General features: G+C 48.5%; 1 protein-coding gene across 1 annotated transcript; it reads right to left on the reverse strand.

Annotated features, from left to right (window-relative positions):
- Positions 1-7459: 7459 nt before the first annotated feature.
- Positions 7460-22168, reverse strand: LOC110328465 (solute carrier family 22 member 13). The gene is made up of 10 exons (XM_021207856.1): positions 21746-22168; positions 10870-10973; positions 10483-10637; positions 10116-10284; positions 9838-9958; positions 9658-9752; positions 9224-9438; positions 8939-9047; positions 8049-8264; positions 7460-7855 (listed from the first exon to the last, which is right to left on the reverse strand). The coding sequence occupies exons 1-10, from the start codon at positions 22121-22123 to the stop codon at positions 7762-7764; spliced, it is 1656 nt and encodes a 551-aa protein (XP_021063515.1). The 5' UTR covers positions 22124-22168; the 3' UTR covers positions 7460-7761.
- Positions 22169-23438: the final 1270 nt, after the last annotated feature.

Below are 23438 nucleotides of genomic sequence, written 5' to 3' on the forward strand. Positions count from 1 at the left end.
TTTGCAACTAACAACTAGAAAATATATGTTTTCCTCAAACCTGCTTAGAGGATTCGTGAAATTTAATCATGTACCAAGCAATAAGTTATTCTTGAAATTCTCTTCAGAGAATTTCAAGGTATAGACATATAGATTCTTTCTTAAGATTATTGTATTTAGGCCCTGGGTCAAAAGAATGTGTATCACTCTTGTAGAGAAGACCCAAGATTAGTATCCAAACCAGACAGCTCACAACCGGGTTAGTACCCATATCAGACAGCTCACAACCGGGTTAGTACCCATATCAGATAGTTCACAACCACCAATAGCTCCTGCTCCAAGGGCTCTGATGCCCTATTCCATCTCCATAAGACCCACATATATGTCCACATACACATTAATAAAAATTAGTACTGTAGCCAGGCATGGTGGCACACGCCTTTAATCCCAGCACTTGGGAGGCAGAGGCAGGCGTATTTCTGGGTTTGAGGCCAGCCTGGTCTACAAAGTGAGTAGCAGGACAGCCAGGGCTATACAGAGAAACCCCGTCTCGAAAAACCAAAAAAAAAAAATATAATAATAATACTATTACATTTAGTGTACAAAATGACAAGACTCATTATGACATTTTCATACTTATATATATGCATATATTTTATAAATGACAATAGATAAAGAACCCTTCAGGGGCCAGATGTGGCAGCGCAAGCCTGGTTTTGCATATTCATATACATATACTACATATATACAACATATACATACATACATGCAACATAAACATGTACTATATACACATACACACATACACAAAATATACTTATCTCAATCTCCATTATTCTTTATCCTTTGTCTCCTCTTCCTATGCCTCCCTTCTAGGGACCCATCATCTTCCTAAATAGTCTCTTTTACTTTCAATTTACACATCACACACACACACACACACACACATACACACACACACACACACACACTTTATACTCATTTCTAATACAGTGCAAATAAGGAACATTTGAGTAGCAGGATTTAAAATCTGAATGCACACTCATACATTTATAACAGTTAAGCTCATTTGACACATTCTACCCCAGGTTCCCTAAGCCCTTGTATCCTAAGTGGGTTTTAGGGTTTGTCTGGCTGACTCTCTGCACTGCACAACTCTCTGCGCTTCAGTGAACACTGAGGGCAACTATGGTTCCAAAGTATCAAAGTTCCCCTGCCTAAGGACCTGCTCCACATGTGACAATCCTCTCTGCAGGAGCCCCTATGAGCCACTTGTCACCTTGCTATAGGGTCTTTACCTTTCCCAAAACATAAGCTGAGACCACACAGCATTCTGCCTTTCTTCCCCTTCAGTAATGTTCATTTTTCATGTCCATCCATGCTTGCTGCTTAATAGCACTTTTTAAAATAAAATATAACTACGTCATTTCCCCCATTCCTTTCCTCCCTCCAACACTCTCTTGCCCTGCCTTGCTCTCTCATACTCATGGCCTCTCTTTCTTTAGTTGTTACACACACACACACACACTCACATGCCTAAATATATTAATACAACCTACACAGTCAACATAGTATCACTTAGCACATGTGTGTGTATGATTTCAGGGCTGAGCATTTGGTATTGGATAAACCAATGTGGCAGCCCTTCCTTGGGGAAAGACATGTATTTCACCCAATCTCAGCATCTGGTAGTTACCTTAGTTCTTTGTCAGTCCCATGAGCTTCCTCTTAGCATATCTACAGGTGCCCATTACAGAAAACCACAACTGGCCACAATACAGAGAAACCAGTGACTGTGACGTGCTCAGCCCCAACTGATGCATGGACATCACAACTCCCACGCCAGAGGCTCGGGGCTGTAGCAGAAGGGAGGAGGAAGATTGTGCAATGCAGAGACTGCACAGTCTCATCAACATGGCTGCCTGAGAGTACTTTTTAAAAGTCATTCAAATGCCAGGCAGTGGTGGCGCACGCCTTTAATCCCAGCACTTGGGAGGCAGAGGCAGGTGGATTTCTGAGTTCGAGGCCAGCCTGGTCTACAGAGTGAGTTCCAGGACAGCCAGGGCTACACAGAGAAACCCTTTCTGAAAAAAAAAAAGTCACTCAAAAGTACTTTATTGCCTGCATGTGCCACAGCCCATCTACCCAGTCACCTAATGAAGGGCTTCCCATTTGCCTCCTGAAGGGCTTCCTGGTTGCTTTGTTCGGCAACTGTGAAGCAGGCCACTATAAACATTTCGATGCATGCTCTTCTGTGGACTTAAGTTTTCAAAGCAGCTGGGCAAACCTCTAGGAACATGGATACTGGGGCTGATGGGTCATGTGGGAAGAGTATGATTAGCTTTGCAAAAGTCTGCCAACTGTCTCCCATATAATTCTGCATCTCCACCAGTGATGAATGAGAATTCTGTCTCAAGTGTGATCTTTCCTGGAACTGCCATGATCAGATCACTTTGTTTCAGCCATTCTGGATAGGTGTGGAGCAGTGTTTATTCTAACCACACCTTCTTATCTGCTATCTTCCTCCTTGAAAGATTGCTCTTCTTGTGCCTAAGTATCTATCTTATCTATCTATCTATCTATCTATCTATCTATCTATCTATCTATCTATCTATCTGTCTGTCTGTCTGTCTGTCTGTCTGTCTGTCTGTCTATCTATCTATCTATCCATCTATCTATCTATCCATCCATCCATCCATCTTCCATCCATCTATCATCTATCTATCTATCTATCTACCTACCTACCCCCACCCACTTAACTACCTATCTCTATGTCTATATTTTCATCTCAGGGTAGTCTATATGTTGGACAGATGTTTCAATGACTGGGCTACAGTTACCAGACTTTTTGTTTGTTTGTTTGTTTGTTCATTTTTTGTTTTTTTGAGACAGGGTTTCTCTGTATAGTCCTGGCTGTCCTGGAATTCACTCTGTAGACCAGGCTGGTCTCGAACTCAGAAATTTGCCTGCCTCTGCCTCTGCCTCCCAAGTGCTAGGATTAAAGGCACGCGCCACCACACTCGACTTGTTACCAGACATTTTTAAAGATTCACTTTTATCCGTTTAAATTTGTGTGTGCATCGATATATGCTCATGAGCGCTGGTTCCCATGGAGTCCAGAAGGAGTCAGTCAAACTGACCTCTGGAGTTACATGTGGTTGTGAGTCGTCTGACACAGATGCTGGGTTCTGGAACAAGAGCAGAACCTGCTTTTAACCCCTGAGCCACTTCCCCAGCTATGTCTGCCTATTTCAAAACCTGTAGTTTAAATGTAAGTCCTTATCAGGGACCTTTGCAAATATTCCTCACCTCTGACCTGTCATCCTTCTAATGGGGGTCTCCGCAGAGCAGGCAAGCTTCAACATACCTATTCTTTTTCTTTCTGAGGTCTTGCTTTTGACATTATAGCTAAAAATCTCATTGCCAAACCTAGACCACTGAGGTTTCCTGCTGATTTTCTTCTAGAAGTTTTATTATATTGTTTCACATTTAAGTCTATGGTCTGATTTGAGTTAATTTTTGTAAAAGGTAGGTGTATCTAGATTATTATTTTCCTATAGATGGCCAAGTATTATGTAGCACATTCATTTTCTACACTAAGTGACTTTTGCCCTTTGCTCAGTTGGCTTTCTCTGTGTGAACATGGTGCTGAGCTCTGCTCTGTTTCTTGGATCTGTGCTGTGCTTTCTCAATTGTGCTGTGGTATCAAAATTGTGCTAGTTTTACTGCAAATCCTGATATCTTGAAGCAAATGTGTGCACAAGCACTCTGGCACACCACACCACACACACACACACACACACTCAATCAACTTCCTCATGGTTATGGTGGCCACTTGGTCATTCAAACATAAACTTCAGGGCATGCTTGTTATAGCCACAAAACAATTTGCTGAGCTTTGATTGAGACTGTATCAAATACTTAATCAGTAGAGAAGGAGAACATCGTAACTATGGCACCGAGTCTTCTAGACCATGAGTGTGAAGTCAGGGTAAGTAGAAACATCAATATATTTTTAAGGAAATGAATTTAGAGCCAGGCATGGTGGCACACGCCTTTAATCCCAGCACTCAGGAGGCAGAGGCAGGTGGATTTCTGAGTTCGAGGCCAGCCTGGTCTACAGGTCTAATTCAAGGAAAGTAACGAAGACAATAAAAATTAAGGCCAAAGTAAAAGAAGGAAGCTGGGCCTAGCACTATAGGCCTGTAACTCCATCTACTTGTAAGGCTGAGGCAAGAGGATCACAAGTTCAAGGCCTATCTAGGTACAAAGCAAGCCTGGTTAATTTAGCAGTACTCAAAAAACCCACAGGGACTAGCAGTCAGCAAGACCCCTGGCTACCCCCAGGTCATCTGCAAGGCCCCCAAGCACCTCTCCCTGCACTGATACCCACGGGACTGGCAGTCAGCAAGGGCCCTGACCACACTGCCCTCCGCTGATGTCAAAGGTCCTGCTAGAGAGATGTCAGCACTCCACCTGCACACAGGAACCGACCGTGCGCCACACCTGAGAACTCACAATTCCCTTGAGGACAGCCTGCTCTTCCCATAGGGTTCCCACAGCTGAACAAGCCCAGGCACGTTCCTGTCCACACGAGTATGGAGAATGTGGCCCCACAGTCACAAGCTGTCATCATAATTATCACCTTCTACATGCACTCCCAGTCCCTCTTCCCTGGAGACAGGACCCACCTGACTGGTGTCCAGACCCAACCATATCCTTGGAAGCGGAACCCTAGGGTTCCATTGGTAGCTGGAGAGATGGTGTCACAATGGGGTGGAGAAGGTGACCTGGGAATGCTGAGAGGGCCATATTCTACTCCAGGCACACAAGTGGCCAGTCTTGGGGCCAGAATTAGTTAAGGCAAGTATGTAAACGGCTATGTGAGGTACCCTTGTGCTTTCAGGAAATCTGTCTTCTATTCTGAAAGCACTCCCCTGGCTTGGTCAGGGTTTCTATTTCTGCATAAAACATCATGACCAAGAAGCAACTTGGGAGTTCCAGGACAGCCAGGGCTATACAGAGAAACCCTGTCTCAAAAAAACAAAAACAACAACAACAACAACAATAACAAAGACAAAAAACAAAAAAGAAGCAACTTGGGGAGGAAAGGGTTTATGGGTTTATTCAACTCACACTTCCACACTGTTGTTCATCACCAAAAGAAGTCAGAACAGGGACTCACACAGGGCAGGAACCTGGAGGCAGGAGCTGATGCAGAAGCAATGGGGGTGGGGGATGTTGCTTACTGGCTTGCCCCCCCCCCCGGCTTGCTCAGCTTGCTGTCTTATAGAACCCAGGACCACCAGCCCAGGGATGGCCCCACCCACAATGGACCCTTCCAACCTTGATCACTAATTGAGAAAATGCCTTACAGCTGGATCTCATGGAGGCATTTCCTCAAGGGAGGCTCCTTTCTCTTCGATAACTCCAGCTTGTGTCAAGTTGACACACAAAACCCGCCAACACCCTCCCCCAATGAAAGCCCACTCTTTGTCGGCTGTCCTTCAAGCCTTCCTGACCCCATACCTAGGATCTGCACTATACCTCTCTTCTGCCTCAAGGACACTTCACCATCAGCTTGCTAGAACTGCCTTTGTCTGACCCACCTCCTAGAAGCAGAGGCCCTCCTCTGCTGGTGGAAACAGGACTCTGGTCTTTTCCCTTAGAGTAGGGGTAGAGAATCGGCTGAGGACAAGGAGCCAGGCTGAACTGGTTGTGGGGAAGCAGGGAACGTGAGGGACTCTAACTTTAGCCCAAAAGTAAGTTAGCAGGATACCTGGCTAGAAGCACGAATGAGAGCAAAGGAGGCTGGGGTCCAGACTTGCCCAACTTCTCCATCAGCACAGAAAACACTGCTCAGGACACTGGCAAAACTGGCTGAGAAAAATCAGGAGGCAGACATGGGAGACAACTCAGCAAGCCAAGGGCTCGGCACATAAGCAGAGAGGACTCATGTGAAAAGCTTGGAGTGATGGCTTGTGTTTGTAACCCAAGCACGAGGGAGGCAGACAGGTGGACCCCTGAAGCCAGCTGGCCGGCTAGCCTAGCCTACATGGCCCATCTCAGGTCCCAGTGACTGATCCTGTCTCATAACCAGTTGAAGGGGCCAGGGAGATGGCTTGGTTGGTAAAGTGCTTGCCACATAAGCATGAGAACATGAATTCAACTCTAAAAGGCGAGGCACAGCCCCATACACCTGCATTCCCAGCACTTCGGGGCTGGAAGGAAGATTAGGATGGGGACAGATAAGTCCCTGGGGTTCACTGGCCAGCCAGACGATCTGAATCATAGAGCTTCAGGTTCAGTGAGAGACCCTGTCGCAAAAAATAAGGTGGAGAATAACTGAAAAAGACGCCTGGTGTTGACCTCTGGCTCCCACATCATGTTCACACACACACACACACACACAGAGAGAGAGAGAGAGAGAGAGAGAGAGAGAGAGAGAGAGAGAGAGAGAGAGAGGTGAAGGAAGATGATGGCCAAGAAGCAGCACTGAGGAGCAGAGGGCCTTCGCCCAGCTGTGAAGAACTTTCACAACTGTGTGCAGAGGCAGAGGACAGAGTTCTTCCAAGAAGGGCTGAGAACATGGGGTGTCCACTGGCTTTGCTCAACAGTTCCAAGGACACAGGTTTATGCCTGGGAGAGGAACTGGATGAGATAGGGAACAGGCCCCTGGGAGCCGTGTCAAAGTCACTCTAAGGTAAGCCAAGGAGTATGGGAACATCTTAGGGCTTGGACGTAAAAGCCAAGAATTCCAGATGTGCAGTATGGTGGTCTTAAGCTCAGGAGTCACCCGAGGAGAGCAGACTGCCAGACCTCTTCGCTTTTCCTGCCTAGGCAGATTTGGGGGACCCCTGCCCCCATGGCTTGAGCTCTGAATGTTGCACCAACCCCAGCAAAGACAACCACAGCAGGCAGGTCTCCGTTCAACAGCACCCTCTAGGGGACAGGTGTGGACTGGCATAGGCCAGCCACCAAGTCCCCAGGAAAATTCCCTTCTATTAGGATCTACCATCCCTAAATCTGAGTGGAGATGAGGCCAGGGTGGCATCTCCTCTGGGCTCCCGGAAGTCTTACCACTAAAATAACCGGATTAACAGAATGCACCCCAGGCACAGAGAACCCCAACAACAGCCCATGAACGAGCGAGTGTAGCAGAGTCAGCTCTTAGCAGCCATCAGATGCATCTGATGAGCTGGGGCATGCTGGGAAAGAGCAAGCGACAGCAGCTGAGTGAAAGGAACCCTGCTCTCTTCCCACGCCCCACCGGGGAGGCTGAGCACAGTGCGGGGAGGCAGCACTGACCAGTCTCCTCCCATTGCCAGCCTCACACAGGTGAGGCACACACTGACCACAGGTCGGGGAGAAAGGATCTTCAAAGGACATAGGGCATAACGTTCTTCTTTCTTGGCCGACTACCACAGTTGCCCTGGTGGGTGGCCTGCTTTAGAGTTGGAGCTGATTTTGCTTGGGAGCATGTTGTGGTTTTGTTTTGTCTTTATGAGGATGGGGTATTCCAGACAGGGGGGATCGGCGAGGCCACAACTCCAGAGAGAATGTTGGAGAAGACGGAGAGCAACCCAAGCCCTGACTCAGCTGTGGTACTGGGGTGCAGTTTGTGTATGAGAGGTGTGAAAGAGGGAAGGGAAGTGTCCCTGATACTCCCTCCGGGCTCGGCAGTGGGGAGCAGGGAACATGAACATGGCTGGTCTGATCCTGTGTGCTACAGGTGCCTTTTGGCTGTCCTCTGCTTGATAGCCTGGCCCGTAATGACCACAGTCAGAAGTATGAGCTCTTCACAACAGACGCCCTCACACTGGAAGTTCTTCCTGAAGTCTCCATGTCTTGTCCTTGGGGTGCTGTTTTGGGGGACCTGAAGGGAGCAAAAGACAATCAGCAGCTACCCAACACACAGCACGGGATGGTTCTCTCAGCATCCCCTGCTTAAAGAAGGGGAAATGTGCTCTAAAGCCAGTCGGGCATCTGTGGTGCTATGATTGCCAGTAGCAGAGTAAAGGCAGTGGGAAGGCCTGGGCCTGGGGAGAGGCCAGCAAGAATGTGCTCACCCTGCGGGGCGCCCCTGTTCCAGGTCCTGGAGGGTGTCCTTCAGGGTCTGGCCCCGGGTCTCAGGAAGCAGAACACACAGTAGGCCTGCTCCAATGGGGAGGCTGCCAAAGATGACCATGGGAATCGCCTGGTGGTACTGCTCCAGCAGCATCACAAGGGGTGTGATGATGCCACCGACCCTGGAGAAGATGCTCACCAACCCCATGCCTGTTTGCCTGGGGAAAGAGCACAAGCTGAGGCTCCGCCCACTGATGGAGGCTGCACTCTGTTCACAGCTGTGAGGGCCCAGGTCTCAGCCACCTTTGGTCTAGACAGGGTAGCGCTTACAGGAACAGCCAGCCCCCTCTGTCNTGCCCCTGTCACTCAAGAGACTCAAATTCCCTTTCCCCTTTGGAGTGCACATCCCCTGGGAGCACTCCTTCCTCTCCTGGGAGCACTCTTTCTTCCCCTGGGAGCACTCCTTCTTCTCCTGGGAGCACTCTTTCCTCCCATGGCAGCACTCCTTCCTCTCCTGGGAGAACTACTTCTTCCCCTGGGAGCACTCCTTCCACCCCTGGGAGCACTCCTTCCTCTCCTGGGAGCACTCTTTCTTCCCCTAGGAGCACTCCTTCCTCCCCTGGGAGCAGTCCTTCCTCTCCTGGGAGCTCTCTTTCCTCCCATGGGAGCACTCCTTCCTCTCCTCTCAGCTCTTACTTCTGTCCCACATTCAAACTCTAACACGGCCAGGGCCTGCCTATGACCACAAGTGGCACCTTGGTGCATGGCACTAGACTTCCTAGGTCATGTAGGCAGCTCACTGGCTGTCTGTAGGCTGATGACAGAGGGGCAGAGGGACTGGGCGAATTTGATCCCCAGAGCAAAGGACCAAAAGTCACCCAGCAGCTCTTACCTGATGATGGTGGGGAGGAGCTCCGCAGTGTACACATAGGAAATGGTGAAGGCAGCAGACGAGGCAAACTTCCCCACCACAGCGAGCACAGTGACCACCGTGGGAAGAGCTGGAGAAAGTGCAGACACAGAGAGAAGGACACCCACCACCTAAGCCTCAACACCTCAGTGTCTCCTCAAGTGCCTCACCGTCTATACCCACACCCCAGGAAACTCAGTCCTGAAGAGGGTAGGGCAATGGCTCTAGCCATGACAGGGAGATAGAGGCTGGGAAACAGCCTGGTACCTCCTGAGATGAAGATGATGATGATGTACATGATGCCAGCCACTGTCAGAGTACACAGCTGGCTCCACTTGCGACCCAGCTTCTCCATCATGGGGACACTGAGGAGGCGGGCAGGCATTTCCACTGCTCCAAATATCAGCTGGGTCACATAGATATCCAGGCCAAAGCCCCCCACTTGGAAGCTGAGGCCGTAATACACCAGACTGTCCACAAACCTACAAAGTACCCAAGCATCCTTGTCACTGCTAGGTGTACACCCAGCCACACCCAAAGCAACATCCTGGCTTAGTGACTTCAGTCCAGGAGACATGGGCTCACCTGAGGAGAAACCGGCACAGTTAGAGCCTGTGTCCACCCCTCCAGTGACACAGCAGGAAGAACACAAGTGCCTTCTGGGTCTGTCCTAACAGAGGNACAAGGCCCTGGACACTTACCAGATAGCTATGAGAATCAGAGTCACCTTCCTGAGGTGAGGGTGTCTGAAAAGGTCCAAGGCGTTCCCCGAGGGGCCTGTCTTCTCAGGGACCAGCTACAAGAAGGGCAGAGTGAGGGGCCAGGACTCAGGCATGGAGATTGGCTTGAGTTGGGGTGGGCCTTCACCTGCTTACAGGTACCTGGTTCAGGGCCTCTGGGGAGAGTGGCCGGCCGTTCACCAAGGCTGCCTTCTGGACCAGTTGTTTGGCCTCTTCTGTCCTTCCTTGGGACAGGAGCCACCGTGGAGATTCTGGCAGAACCCTGTCAACCACGCATGGCCGTGATGCTGGGGTCTTGAGCTCTGTGCAGCCACCCAGAATTCCAGTGCACATGACCCTCCCATCCCAGCTCCACGGGCTCCCTCCCCTGGGCTCTGTGTCCTGCCACAGTGGCCTGTCCCTGGCAAGGGTCTCCTCACCAGAAATAGAAGAAGAGCAGGAAGACGGGTGCACTGCCTATTATCTGAAGGAGTCTCCAGTTGCGGACACCATAGGCCAGTCCTGCTAACACCATCAGCCCAAGGGCAAAGTTGCTCTGGGCCAGGACCATGGCTTGTGTTCTCCGGGATGGCCCCATCCACTCTGAAACTGTGAAGAAAAAGGCTAAGACTGGATGGCATCTGCTCACTCCCCTCTGGAAGTTTCCCAAATGCCAACATGTCAGACATGTGATTGGTCCCAGCACAGAGAATTTTGCTGGGACCTTTTTCAGTGCAGTTTTCTGATACCAATCCCACAGGGAATTTCGGGGCTCCGATTCTGAGGTTCCTGGGCCCAGATACTCACGCAGGACATTGGTGCTTAGTAGAAATCCAGCGTTGGCAGTAGCCAAGGCAAAGCGTAGGGCCAAGTAGATTTCAAAGCTGGACACGAAGGCCGTGGCCATGCTTGTGATGCCTGACAGAAGCAGCTGCATTAGGAGGGAGGGTCTGCGGCCAATCCTGAGGTAATGAGGAACAGGATTTGAAGTAAAGAGGCAGGCCCAGGATTGAATCAAGAGAGCCCCAGGCAAGCCTATTCTGGCCCTCTCTCAGAGTGGGGAGATAGGGTTTTCCCTGGTAGGTAGTCAATAGGACTCATCTTGATGGCTACTGCTATGGCTCTGGGGGACGGGGAGGGGGTAACTGAGTCAGCACCAGAAGCCTAAAAGCATGCTGGACCAGCAGCACATACCAGTCACAGACAGGCCCAAAGACCAGGGCTCCAAAAAGGAGACCAGCCATGAACACTGACTGGGAAGTCTTCTTCAGGTTCTTCCGATCACACACCAGGTCAAACTGAGGAAGAAACATACTTGGTTACCAGCAGATGCACTATCCAAGGTTGACTTCACTCTCTAGAGCCCCCATAAAGGTACCTCACAGCAAAACAGTGGGCACATGGTAGTGAAAATCTAAACAGAAGAACCTGGAGAGATGGCTCAGCAGTTAAGAGCACTGGCTGCTCTTCCAGAGGTCCTGAGTTCAATTCTCAGCAACACATGGTGGCTCACAACCATCTGTAATGGGATCCAATGCTCTTTTCTGGTGTGTCTGAAGACAGCAGCAGTGTACTCATAAAATATAAAATAAAATAAAAATCTAAACAGAAATCACAACCTGCCTAAGAATTCAATTTAATATAGGGTACAGCTCTTTTTCCTTCCAACAACATTCAATTTACACAGTGTCTTGTCATTTGCTTTGACGCAAACCAAAAATGAGGGCAGCGGTGGCAGTGTCGAAGGACCAAGACGCTTGTGCAGCCCCTGGACCACCGACAACCTGTTAGTGTGTTTCATTTTCCTAAAGAACTAAGTAGAATACTTTTGTATTTTTCTGTTGCTATGATAAAAAAAATGAATAAAAATTATTCAAGATTTATTTGGTTCACACTGCCAGATCGTGGTCTATCACAGAGGGAAGCTGGGGCAGGAGCAGAGGCAGGAGTCCTGGAGGAAGGCTGATTACTAGCTTACTTTCACTGGCTCACGCTCAGTCCAAGACTACCATCCCGGGAATGGGCCTGCCCACCTTGGGCTGGGCCCTCCCCCTTCAATCATCAATCAAGACAATCTCGTATAGATACAGCCGCAGGTTAATCTGATTTTGGAAACTCCTCAGCTGGGTTCCCACTTCCCTGGTGTCTCTAGGTTATCCCAAGTTGACAATAAACTAGCCAGGACAGCGTGTACTGAGTTCTTTGTTTAGTCTTAGGCAGGGTGCGGAGTAGCCCAGGATGTACTCAAACTCATGTTATAGGCAGGATGACCTTGAACAACCCATCCTCCTGCCTGTCTCCTAAGCACTGGGATTATTGGCATGTGTCACAACACCTTGCTCTGTGTATTAGTGTTTAAAACAACTACTCCTTGGAGCCAGAATGTCTACCATTAAACTATTTGGACTTAATTACTTAATATATAGAACTGCTGATTTTTTTTTCTGGCATAGAGACCACCATGTAAAACTATTGTCACAGTAAGAATGTAAAAGTTGTAAACTTCTGACAACTCTAATTGCTGCTTCCTGATAAACAGCCTGCTTCCTGTGTAAGCCCCTCCAGCTTTACCACGTTTTCACATATGGCTACCCAGTTCCTTCCAATGTCCCAGTTTGATCAGAATTCTAAAGAATGCTGACATGTCCCTTTTGGTCAGGACAGATGTCATATCAGGACAGATACATATACACACAATGAGTGGGAAGAGGAATATAGATCCGCTGGGGAAAGTGTCAACTCACCTAGGGACAGGCTGATCACATCAAGAATACTGACTGGTTTTGTGTGTCAACGTGACACAAGCTGGAATTATCACAGAGAAAGGACTTTCAGGTGAGGAAATGCCTCCATGAGATCCAGCTGTAACACATTTTCTCAATTAGTGATCAAGAGTGGGAGAGCCCACTGTGGGTGGTGCCATCCCTGGACTGGTAGTCCTGGGTTCTATAAGAGAGCGGGCTGAGCAAGCCAGAGGAAGCAAGCCAGTAAGCAGCACCCAACCACGGCTTCTGCATCAGGTCCTGTCTCCAAGTTCCTGCCCTGTGTGAGATCCCATCCTGTCTTCCTTTGGTAATGAACAGCAATGTAGAAGTGTAAGAAAGCTGAATAAATTGGTTCTTCCCTACCCAAGTTGCTTCTTGGTCAGGGGTACAAACCCTAAGACACCAGGAGTACCAAGTAGAGAAGCACAGGCACCCATATATCCCTGCAGACAAGTCTACTGCATACACACTGATCCCCACCCTGGGCGGCTGAGGCCCCAAGTGGGAGTTCTGTGCCCTTGTGGGGATCAGCCTTCATGAATGTTCAGGTGGGAACCTGCCCCGTGAGGGCACTTCCAGTTTCACATCTATACACTGTGTGCCAGCAAAGATTGGGTTCCTACCAATGCATTCATGTGAGAGATAACGGTTTGCACCACCATGCCTGGCTATTTCCCCCTGTATTTAGAGTCATGTTGTGTTGGCTTTGTAGACAATAATGTGTTGAGATGTTAAAAGGTGAGAAATGCCTGCTAGGTGTTTTTTTTTTAAAGATTTATTTATTTATTATATGTAAGTACAATGTAACTGTCTTCAGACACTCCAGAAGAGGGTGTCAGATCTTGTTACAGATGGTTATGAGCCACCATGCGGTTGCTGGGATTTGAACTCCGGACCTTCGGAAGAGCAGTCGGGTGCTCTTACCCACTGAGCCATCTCACCAGCCCCTGCTAGGTGTTTTTTGAGCCAATCAAGTTGACAATCAAAATTAACCATCCGTGAAGCTGAAGATGCTGATATGAGCTGTCCTTTGCCTTTTCATAATCCATAATCCTAACTGACCAAAAGCACTCTGGCTGGTTGGAAACCCGTGGTTTGAAGTCAGTTGGCAGTAGGTAGAAGTGAGGTAGATGTGTCTGTTGATGTATGCAAGAAATTAAACCAAGCGAAGGCTAAGAGAATGTTTGCTGAAATGGCTTAATGAATAAATGAACTAAAACTTACAGCAAGCCACTTAATCAGTTAAATAACTTAGCAAGAAATTAACCAATCCAGGAGTTGCCACACTCACACTTCTCAAGGGCAGTAGTTCTTCCGAAGAACTTGCAGGCCGTGCGGGATGGCGAACTAACTGCCTCTGATCAAAGCCAGGCAAGACTCTAAACTTAACTGCCGTGCTTCCCTGTTCTACACAGCTCGGGTTTTCTCTACCCACTAGAGAATTGCTTCAAAGTAAGGGATCCACTTAAAATGAATGCAAACAGATGGGGGCCTGCTGCAGCCAGGCTCCACAGCCAGAGCTGAATAGCTTCGTGTGACCTTGAGCCTGTTAGCCAATTTGCCTGTGTCTTGGTCTCCATTCATGCAAAAATGGGAATAAAGTCGACTAGGTTGTGACCTGATGTGATCAGGTCATCTATAACTCTTCTAGACCAGTGGCTGCTACACAGACACTCCCAGTCTAGGTTAGCTGAGATGACTGTGTGCTGAGCCTGTGGCCACAAAGCTGGTGTGTGTGCATGTGTGTGAACATGCATGTGGGAGCCAGAGGTCAACACCAGGCGTGTGCGCAGATCTTTGCAGACACAAATGCCAAGTCTGGCAGCCCAGGTCCATAGAACCATCTGCCACCTCCCCTTAGTCTATAACCCTTGTAGCTTGAGTTCTGGCGAACGCTTACCACTGCATTGGTCACAAGCAGCACCTGAACAGGACCCCAGGTGTGCTCAGTCTCAGGGGCAGGTGCAATGCGGCAGGCAGCAAGGGACAGAAGGTTCCAACTCGGCACATGAGTCATCACCCTCGATGGCTTTTACCAGGTGGGTTTGGCACAGTGGCTGGTTCTGTCCAAGCCCCATTGTAGTGGCCTACAGAATGTCACTCTTATTCTTAAAGTACATTCCATGATATCTCCCTCCCCATTCCCTAGCCTTCAGTGCCCCTCTCGGGTTTCTAGGAGAAGGCTTCGATTCCTTGGCACTGAACCTTGGATAGTTCCCAGATCCTTTTATGCCAGCATCCCTCAACTACACTAGGCACTTCATGCCTCCAGAGCCTTAAAAAAGGCTGTGCTCTACTTTTCCTTCCCTCCTGTCCAAATGCCTTTGGTTCCTGCACAGATCACACTGCTGTGGTTCCTGACAGTGGAGCCATCTCTAGTCACCGGCCTACATGGACAGGAAGGCATGTTTTCATGTTACTGAGGTTAGGTGCAGGTGCATCAAGCAGGGGAAATGTCTTCAAGAGCACGATCTATCATAAAATGTGTTCTCTTCAAATCAGTGTGGTTTGTGTTTCCATTTGAATATGACGTCGCAGGTTATAGAAAGGAAAGCATCTGCTCAAGCAGGGGCCCTGGGGTTGGTGTGCAGAGCCCTCCACGGTGACATCCAAGAGACAGAGCTTGGGATTATAGTGTGGAACAGGACACAAATTTCCAACGGTGACACAGGTGTACATTACCAGGGGAGTCTGAGGTAGGAGATGGCGTGTGAGGGGAGACAGGACGGATTGCAGACTGTTTGTGTCAGCTCTCAGGTTATATGGAGTCCATCAATGAGGGAAGTCAAGTCAGGAGCTCAGGGGGGCAGCAGCTGAAGCAGGAAATGAGCGATGCTGCCTGTGGACTCCCCTAGGGTCTCAGCTACCTTTCTTGTACGGCTCAGGTCTACCCGCCCACATTCTCCACAGTGGGCTGGGCCATTTTATATCAGTTAGCAATAAAAAAAAAAAGTCCCCACAAACATGTCCACAGGCCAATGTGAGCTGAGCAATCCCTCAATTGAGGATCTCTATTTCCAGATAACTCTCATTTGTATCATGTTGATAGCAAAACTAGCAAGGGCTTCACCCCTTGTCACTTCAATGTGCAAATACAGCACCTGTTACACTGTAAATTTCCTCTCTTGTTTGTCCCCAAGATCTTACAACATCACCATAATGTAAAATACACTACAACTTTAAAACCCCCACAGTCTTTAATAAAAATTTCAGAGTTTTAAAAGGTCAACGTCTCTTTAAAAATCTAAAGTCTCTGAACTGTGGGCTCCTGTCAACTTAACAAGTTATATACATCCTCCCCAAATAGACGAACAGGAATAATCCAACAAAGCCAACAGTGTACAGAACTGTTGACATCCAGTGAAAAAATATAACATTAAAAAAAAAAAAAAAAAAAAAACTAGGCCTTTAGGCCCAGGCTTGAGAATGTGACCTTTGTGACTCAATGCTCCAAGGCATGCTAATCATAAAACAGATAGTGACATTCCTCCACCCACCCTCTTCCAGAGTTCGGGGAGTGTTCTAAGAAAGTCACCCAGACCTACCCTGATTGCTCCTGGAACCTGCTATGCAAATGTGCTATTGTTAGAGACTCATAGAAACTGTCTTGACTCCCACTCCCTTGTGACTCTTAACTGGTATTTTTGGTATTTTCCAACAATGCCCTCCCCACCCCCTTGAGTTGTGGTTTCTTCCTTTAAATACCCCCTCCACCAGCTACTTGGGGTCCAAGGTCCTCTACCCCTGCGTGGCGTACGACTGTGGGTCCCAGAGTGTGCCTGGAATAAAAGTCTTCTTGCGGTTTACATCAAGACCGTTTCTCGTGAGTGATTTGGGGTATCGCCTCTCCTGAGTCAGAACATGGGGGAGTCCTCACGTTGTGGGTCTTTCACCAGCATCTGTGACACATATACACCATGAGCTTCTGGGTTCCAAGTGGCTTGCGAAGTCCAGCTTCTCTGTCTCCACTCTCCAAAGCATACACAGCTAAGCTTGTAGGCTCAGGATGGCTCCCCATCCCAACCCCATCCCATTGGGATGGACCCAGCCCAGCCATATACGTTGCCGTCCTTGATGGTCATCCTATCTCCTGGCACTGTCTGAGGTGTCCTCTGGAACTAAGTCTGTCCCTTCACCAATGGCTTCTTTTGGTCTTTCTGCCGGTACTCCAACTGTACTTCACAGTGCAGAACATTAGCTTCTTTCTTCCTTCAATCCCAGGGTCTCCTCTGTACCTGAGGCTTACTCTCTTGAGGGACACCAATACTGCCACACGGTTCCAGGTTTGAGCTGTTCCTTAACCTTGCACCCCTCATGCCTTCCATCTCAGAAGACACGGGAGACTCTTTACACGGTGCCAAGTTCAGTTACCAGCTTCAGATGAAGCCACTCCTACCTAACCCCTGGACCATAGCTTCTGTGTACTGTGTGCTGGCTCTAAGGAAACAGTTTACAAAATATTTCACCTCTGTGATGATGGTCTCTATTAATCATAGATGATTTTCAGTCCCAAGTGACCAGCATCTACTGTCCAGCAAAGCAAAGGTTTCATTTCTGCACATTCTTAATCCAAGATATGATTAATCCAATGCCAGCAGCCGTTGCTTTCCTTTGAAGCCTCCCACAACACGTGGCCACCATCTGTATTTCTCTTGGTACCTGAGATGCCACAGATGAGCACGTGATTGCTTTTCACTCAACATCTTCCACAATCCCCAAGACAACGTGCTTAGGTTCAGCACAACAACAACCCTATCCTGGTCCCAATTCTGCTTTTCTGTGACCAGAAACTACTTGTGGAGGAAATGGTTAATTTGGCTCACAGATTACGGTCCATAATCAAGGACATCCAATGCAGGCATCCAAAAGCAAGAACTGAAGCAGAGACTATGGAGAAATGGAGATGACTGGCTTGCCCCCAAGCTGCCTTTCTACCAGCCACGGAGACATGTCACCAGGCTGGCCTGATATAGACAATTCCTCAATAAAGGGGCCACTATTTCCAAGTGACCAGGACATGGACCTTTAAACAAGTTGTTTTGAGCATGGCATCAATGTCTCCTAACATACATGTCTCCATATGAGAACATGATGTTTTTTGTTTTCTTACACACTTTGTGTGTGTGTCTATACATGTGTTTACATATGCACATGCATGCCATAGCACATATATGGAGGCCAGAGGACTAGTTACTGGAGTCCAATCTCTTTGTCTATCATGTGGGTTCCAGGAATTGAACTCAAGTCATCAGGCTTGGCAGCACCACCTTTACCTGCTGAGCTATCTTGATGGCCCTGTGCTGACTATTTTTGATATCTCTGCAGCCAAGGATTGGTGAAGCATCATAGGATCTTGCTATGGATATTTTTGATACTCTAGGACAAGAGGGACTGTGGTGGCTGAGTATCCACAGACAGGTGTATTTCAATGATCGCTTTGTGTTCATCCAATACTGTAAAAGAAATGGGGGTGTGGTGCTGTCAAACTGTTTTCTTGTTTATCAGGACCCAGATGATCTTCGGGATGACCCCTGTGACCGAGAAGTGTGTCAGGGAGATATAGAAGGCCATCACATCTGAGATTCCTCAAAGACGGGCCCATTCCCAAATGGTGTTACACCCACGGAGACTGGGGACTGTTCTGAGGCCATGCAAAGGCCTAGAGTGTGCATCTGCTGTAAGCAAGTAAAAGGTCAGGTGTGGTGGCACACACCTTTAATCCCAGCACTCGAGAGGCAGAGGCAGGCGGATTTCTGAGTTCGAGGCCAGCCTGGTCTACAAAGTGAGTTCCAAGACAGCCAGGGCTACACAGAGAAACCCTGTCTTGAAAAACAAAAAACAAACAAACAAACAAACAAAAAGAGTTCCTGGTGGGTGCTGTCATTTAAGAACGTGCTCCATTTTGACTGCGCCCTTTTTGTCCACCCATGAGCAGATCCTGTGCTTTTTTGTTTTGACTCATTGGAGTAATTACTCCCATCTGGCCCCTCTTGCCCAAGAGGCTCTGTGTGGCCACCTTTTAAGGAGATCTGCTGGCTATTTGCTGTCGGAGAACGAAGTTAACCACTAACTTCTTTCACTGATAAATGAAAAGGACTGAACTTTTTCAAATGGCAAACTTGTCCTGACAAGATAGCTCTAGGGGGAAAGACACTAGCTACCAAACTTGAAGACCTGGGCTCAGTCCTCAGGACACACACAGTAGAAGGATAGACCTGGCTTCTTCAAGTTGTCATCTGACCACACACATGCTGCGACTACTGCAAACACACCCCAACATGCAAGCGTGCGCGTGCACACACACGCGCACACACACACTCACATCCCAGCACCCTGGGTCTGTCCAGAGACTTGGACGCCCTCTTTCTGGCCTCTATAGGCACCAGTCATGCAAGTAGGCAAAACACCCATATACATAAAATAATAAAAACTTAAAAACAAAAATATACCAAACCAATCGGGCTCATAATCTCAGCGATTGTCCCCTTTCAGTTGTCATATGTGTTTCATGTAGAGTTGGAACCTGACAGTTTCCAGAGCCCAGCTGAGGGCTGGGGTAGGGGAAATGGAGCGACGGTGCTGGTGGCAGGAGGCCTGTGAGATCATGTGCTTTCCAGCCACGGGGATGCAGGTCTGCTGCCTGAAGATCCAGGGGTGCTAGACTGATAGCATCTTCACTGGTACCTTCGTGCCAAACAGGTCTGCTGCCTGAAGATCCAGGGGTGCTAGACTGATAGCATCTTCACTGGTACCTTCGTGCCAAACAGGTCTGCTGCCTGAAGATGCTGCTGCTAGTCAGTGGCGATGGAGGGATCTCTAACAGCACGGAGCCAGTCAGGGGAGCCCCAGATGTCATGGAGAAGCCATGGGCACCCATAGGGGGCTTCCCAGTGTCACAGAAATCAGGGTAGGGACCGTATGGAGCCTCTTGCCAAGCATTCGAGAGCTTGGTGCAGTTTTCAGCTTATTTAAAGATTCAGGTGATCTTTCCCTCGTTCCCCAAATTCCAATTCTGACTGATTCACTGGTGTTAAACCAAGGTGTTCTCTCTTGTCAAATTTTTAATATACACATTATTATCAAGAAAATTAAAAGGACAAGCAAAGCGGGGTCCCAGCTCCTTGCTAACTTCCCATCAGTCTCAGTGCTCGTTGTCTGTGACTCTCCCTTCTCTGAGGCTCCGAGCCATGTGCCTGTTGCCTGTGACCAGGCTTTCCTCTGATCTTGTCTGCAAAGGACTCCTTGCTCTCTGTCAACATCCTGGGGAGCTTTCTAGTGCCTCCAGCATCAATTACCTCATCAAGAAGGTCGAAGCAACTGTCAGGTCTCAGAGTCCACTGACCCTGTAACTCTGTACCAAAGATCCATATCTTCCATGACCGTTGGGGTCCTGGAAGATGAAGAACGGGCCACCGCTCTCCTCTGACTGTGCCCACACCATCTGGGCTGGATGAAATTACATAACAGACCAGCACCTGCTGTGTGTACAGGGCTTAGAGTAGGCTCAGAGCAATCTAGCAGGTTCAATGGACCTTAAAGATACCGCTGTTTAGCCAGGTGGGCAAAGCAATTCTGTGCAATTATAAGTGCGCTCCAAACACGTGAGGTATAGTTAGGGTCAGAATCTACCACAGGGTGATGTCAGGGAACCGTGGAGAGGCCTGGAGCAAGGTTCTCAACCTGTGGGGTCAATTGACCCATTGCAGTTCAAAACAGTAGCAAGAGTACAGTTATGAAATATCAATAAATACAACTTTATAGTTGGGGATCACCACAACATGACGAACTCCATTAAAGAGTTGCAACATCGGGTAAGTTGAGAACTACTGCTCTAGAGTCTTCCAGACCAGGTAGGAATTCAGTGAATCAGGCTAATAGAGTCAGTGATTAGGAGCATCCGTAAGCAGCCTAGCTCCACGGGATGAGAGGCAGGCTGGAGAGTCCCAAGCAAGGCAGACTCTCAGACTGGAAGGACTATAGTCCCAGCCAAAGAAAGTAAATGTTTCACTTTAGTTAAAACACTGTCTCCAAAGCCATCTAAGAATGAATTTTTTTTTTCTAATGTGTGTGGGTGAGGGGAGTGAATGTTTAATCTGTGAGATTGAGATCTGCAGCCAGAAACACGATGAGAATGCAGAGATCGGCCCCCCTCCAGAGCACACTCCCTCAGGTCTCTGGACTCTCCAGATGTGCTGCTCCTCTGCTGACAAGAAAGGCGGGGCTGGACAGCAGGGATCCAGCAGAGTAGCCCTGGCTCCGTGGCCAGCTTCCTTTACTGCCTAGGTTAAGGCATCTCCTCCAACTATGCCTCAGCCCGATACAGGATGCTTTCTGAGGGCCCCTGAGACTCAGAGGTTACTGGGAGAAAAATCGATTTATCTGCTTGAATTTCTAAGAGAATAGAGCTAGGAGAAGCAAATGTTTGGTTATCCGCACAAGAATCATGGAGTCTGAAGTATTCTCCAGAATCCTAGAAGCTGATAGAAAGAGAACTAGATAGAGGCTGGGAAGTAGGAAGCTACATCGGATGCACAGGAAGGCAGAGGGGTGGACGTGGACGGAGGGGACATTAGACAGGAGGAGAGCATTAGACATCTGATGAAGGGACTTACGAGCCTTTGGAATAGGTTAACTGATAGCCAGGAAGACTTGCAGGAAAAGGAAGACTCTGAAAGATAAAGGAGTGGGGAGTTATGGGTAAGTGGGGGCAGGTATAAAGGCAAGAGGCTAGTCAAAGGGCATAAACTTTTTACATGGTTGGTGTGGAGTACCTTACCCACAGAGCCATCTCTGATCTCTCTTGCCAATTGTTACTCGTGCATTATTTTCAAGAACATTAAACAAATAGCAACAACAGCAGCAACAACAGCAAGAGGTTATGAACCATTGCACACTTCCTATCTGGTCTCTGTGGCCCTGGCCCCTTCTTGACTACGCCAGAGGTGGGTTCAGCTTCCAGGCAGACTGTCTAATGTCTATGGCAGGCTCCCTTTTACTCTCCTTCTCTGGAAAAGGGTTCCTCTTCTCTGTCAACAGCTTATGGATATCTTGGTGCTGCCAGGTCCACAAAAAATGAAAAAGAAACATTGGTGGACAAAAAGCAAAACAGATATAGAAAATGAGGATGAGAGACAGGCCAACAGAGGACAAAGAAAAACACAGATGACCAGAAAAGGGGGACACAGGCAAGAGGTAGCTATATACAAGCATACAGACAGAACAACAGAGGCTAATCAAAGGCACAGGGTCAGACAGAGGAACCAACAGACCACACAAGTGGGCACACAGACAGCAGGCCATCCTACCTCATTCTTTAGGGACCGAGGCCGGTTCTCAGGATAGTCCCAGCCTGAGTCACAGGCCTGTGTCTCATTGAAGCGGTGGCTCAGGATGTCTTCCAGGCTGGCATTGTCAGGAGGTGGCCGGAACATGAGGCAGGACTCGGGTCTGCCCGCTGTGTCGTTGGGTATGCTTATAGCCAGCTGCTCAGCGGCACTTAGGTTGAAAGTGTGGTTCTTAACCCAGGACACTGAACAGTGGTGAGCCTCGTCAAGGACCATGAAGNCCTGGCTAAANANNAAGAATGNANACAGGAAATTGGGAATNCCCATCAGGATGGTCANCNGCACCTGAAAGCGACCAAAGTCGCCCACTTCAGCCATGACCTGTGCAAACTGAGCCATGTCTGCTTCTCACTCCTGAGTCTAGGAACACCACACAGGTCTGAAATCAGGCTTTGGGACACTTGCTGCTCTGGGCTGTGGTGACAGCTATATTAATGTTTAATCTAGCCTTGCTAAACTCTGCCTATCAAACCTCTTCTACTAGCTGTAGTCAAAATGTGCTGTAGTTTGACACTGAAACGCACCCCCACAAAGGTCTGTCAAAGGTCTTATCTGTTGAAGACTAGGTGCTGACCTACTAGTACTACTGAGAGTTAAGTGCAACCTGGAGGGGGTGGGGCCTATCTGGAGGAAGTGGGTGATAGAAGGCATGCCTTTGGAGGAGCTATTGCAGCTCCCATCTTTATCTGGTGCTTCCAGAACACCAGGAGAGTGGCAGCCTTGCTTCAGCATACTTCTGTCATATTGTCCAGTCTCACTACAAGACCACAGAAAAAGAAAAGTAAAACCAAATCAAACAAACAAAACAGAGCCTAGTGACCTGAACCTGGACCAAAAATAAATCTTTTCCCTTTAAGTTCTGGCTGTCAAGAATGGTGCTACAGCACAGAAAGCTTACTAGCACCAAGAACTGGCATTCACAACCAGATTAAAGAGGAAACATAAGAGTTCTTTGGAAAGCTGGTTGGATGGTGATTTGCTGGGGCAAACATGTGAAAGTGGACACAGGTGTGAAAGGCTGGAGCAGACTCGTGAAGGGACATTTGCTGAAGCTGACACAGGAGGAAGGATGTTCTGCTAAAGTAAGCACATGAAAGGTCATAAAGGACTCCTTGCTAACAACATGCATGCATTGGTCCGCCTCACATTGCATGGTTGAGCTGCATTTGTCAGGACTCCAAAGAGAGAAACGCACCGAAAAACATTTGGCGGTGCGCTACAGTTTCTTGTTGCATCCACGGACTTGGGCAGATTGGATGCACGTGCTGAGGCAAGGCCCGTGGAGGACACGTGATGTTAGGAGTGTATAAATAGGACTCCACAGAGCGATGGAGATAGAGCTTGGCTTGCTGTTACAGCTAGCTGCACAATACTTGTGAGTCTCGTGTCTTCTCTGACCTTTCCTTTGCTGAGAGAGGCACAGCTGAGAATTTCTCCTGGGGTCCCTCTGGGTCCCTCCTGCTCACTCGAGCCAAGGATGAGGCCTAGCTATCTCTGCTAGGTAGTGCCACCCACTGCTGTTGCTAACCTGACTCTACTGAACTGGACTGCTGGTGTATCCATGACGTGTTTGTGAGTGGATCAGGCTGCTGCTGCTGCTGACCTGTGAACTGAACGGCTGATTGCCAGACAACACAGATGGGAGTTGCTCAAA

Source organism: Mus pahari, chromosome 10 (genome assembly GCF_900095145.1).
Source record: "Mus pahari chromosome 10, PAHARI_EIJ_v1.1, whole genome shotgun sequence".
In the NCBI taxonomy this organism is placed as follows: domain Eukaryota; kingdom Metazoa; phylum Chordata; class Mammalia; order Rodentia; family Muridae; genus Mus; species Mus pahari.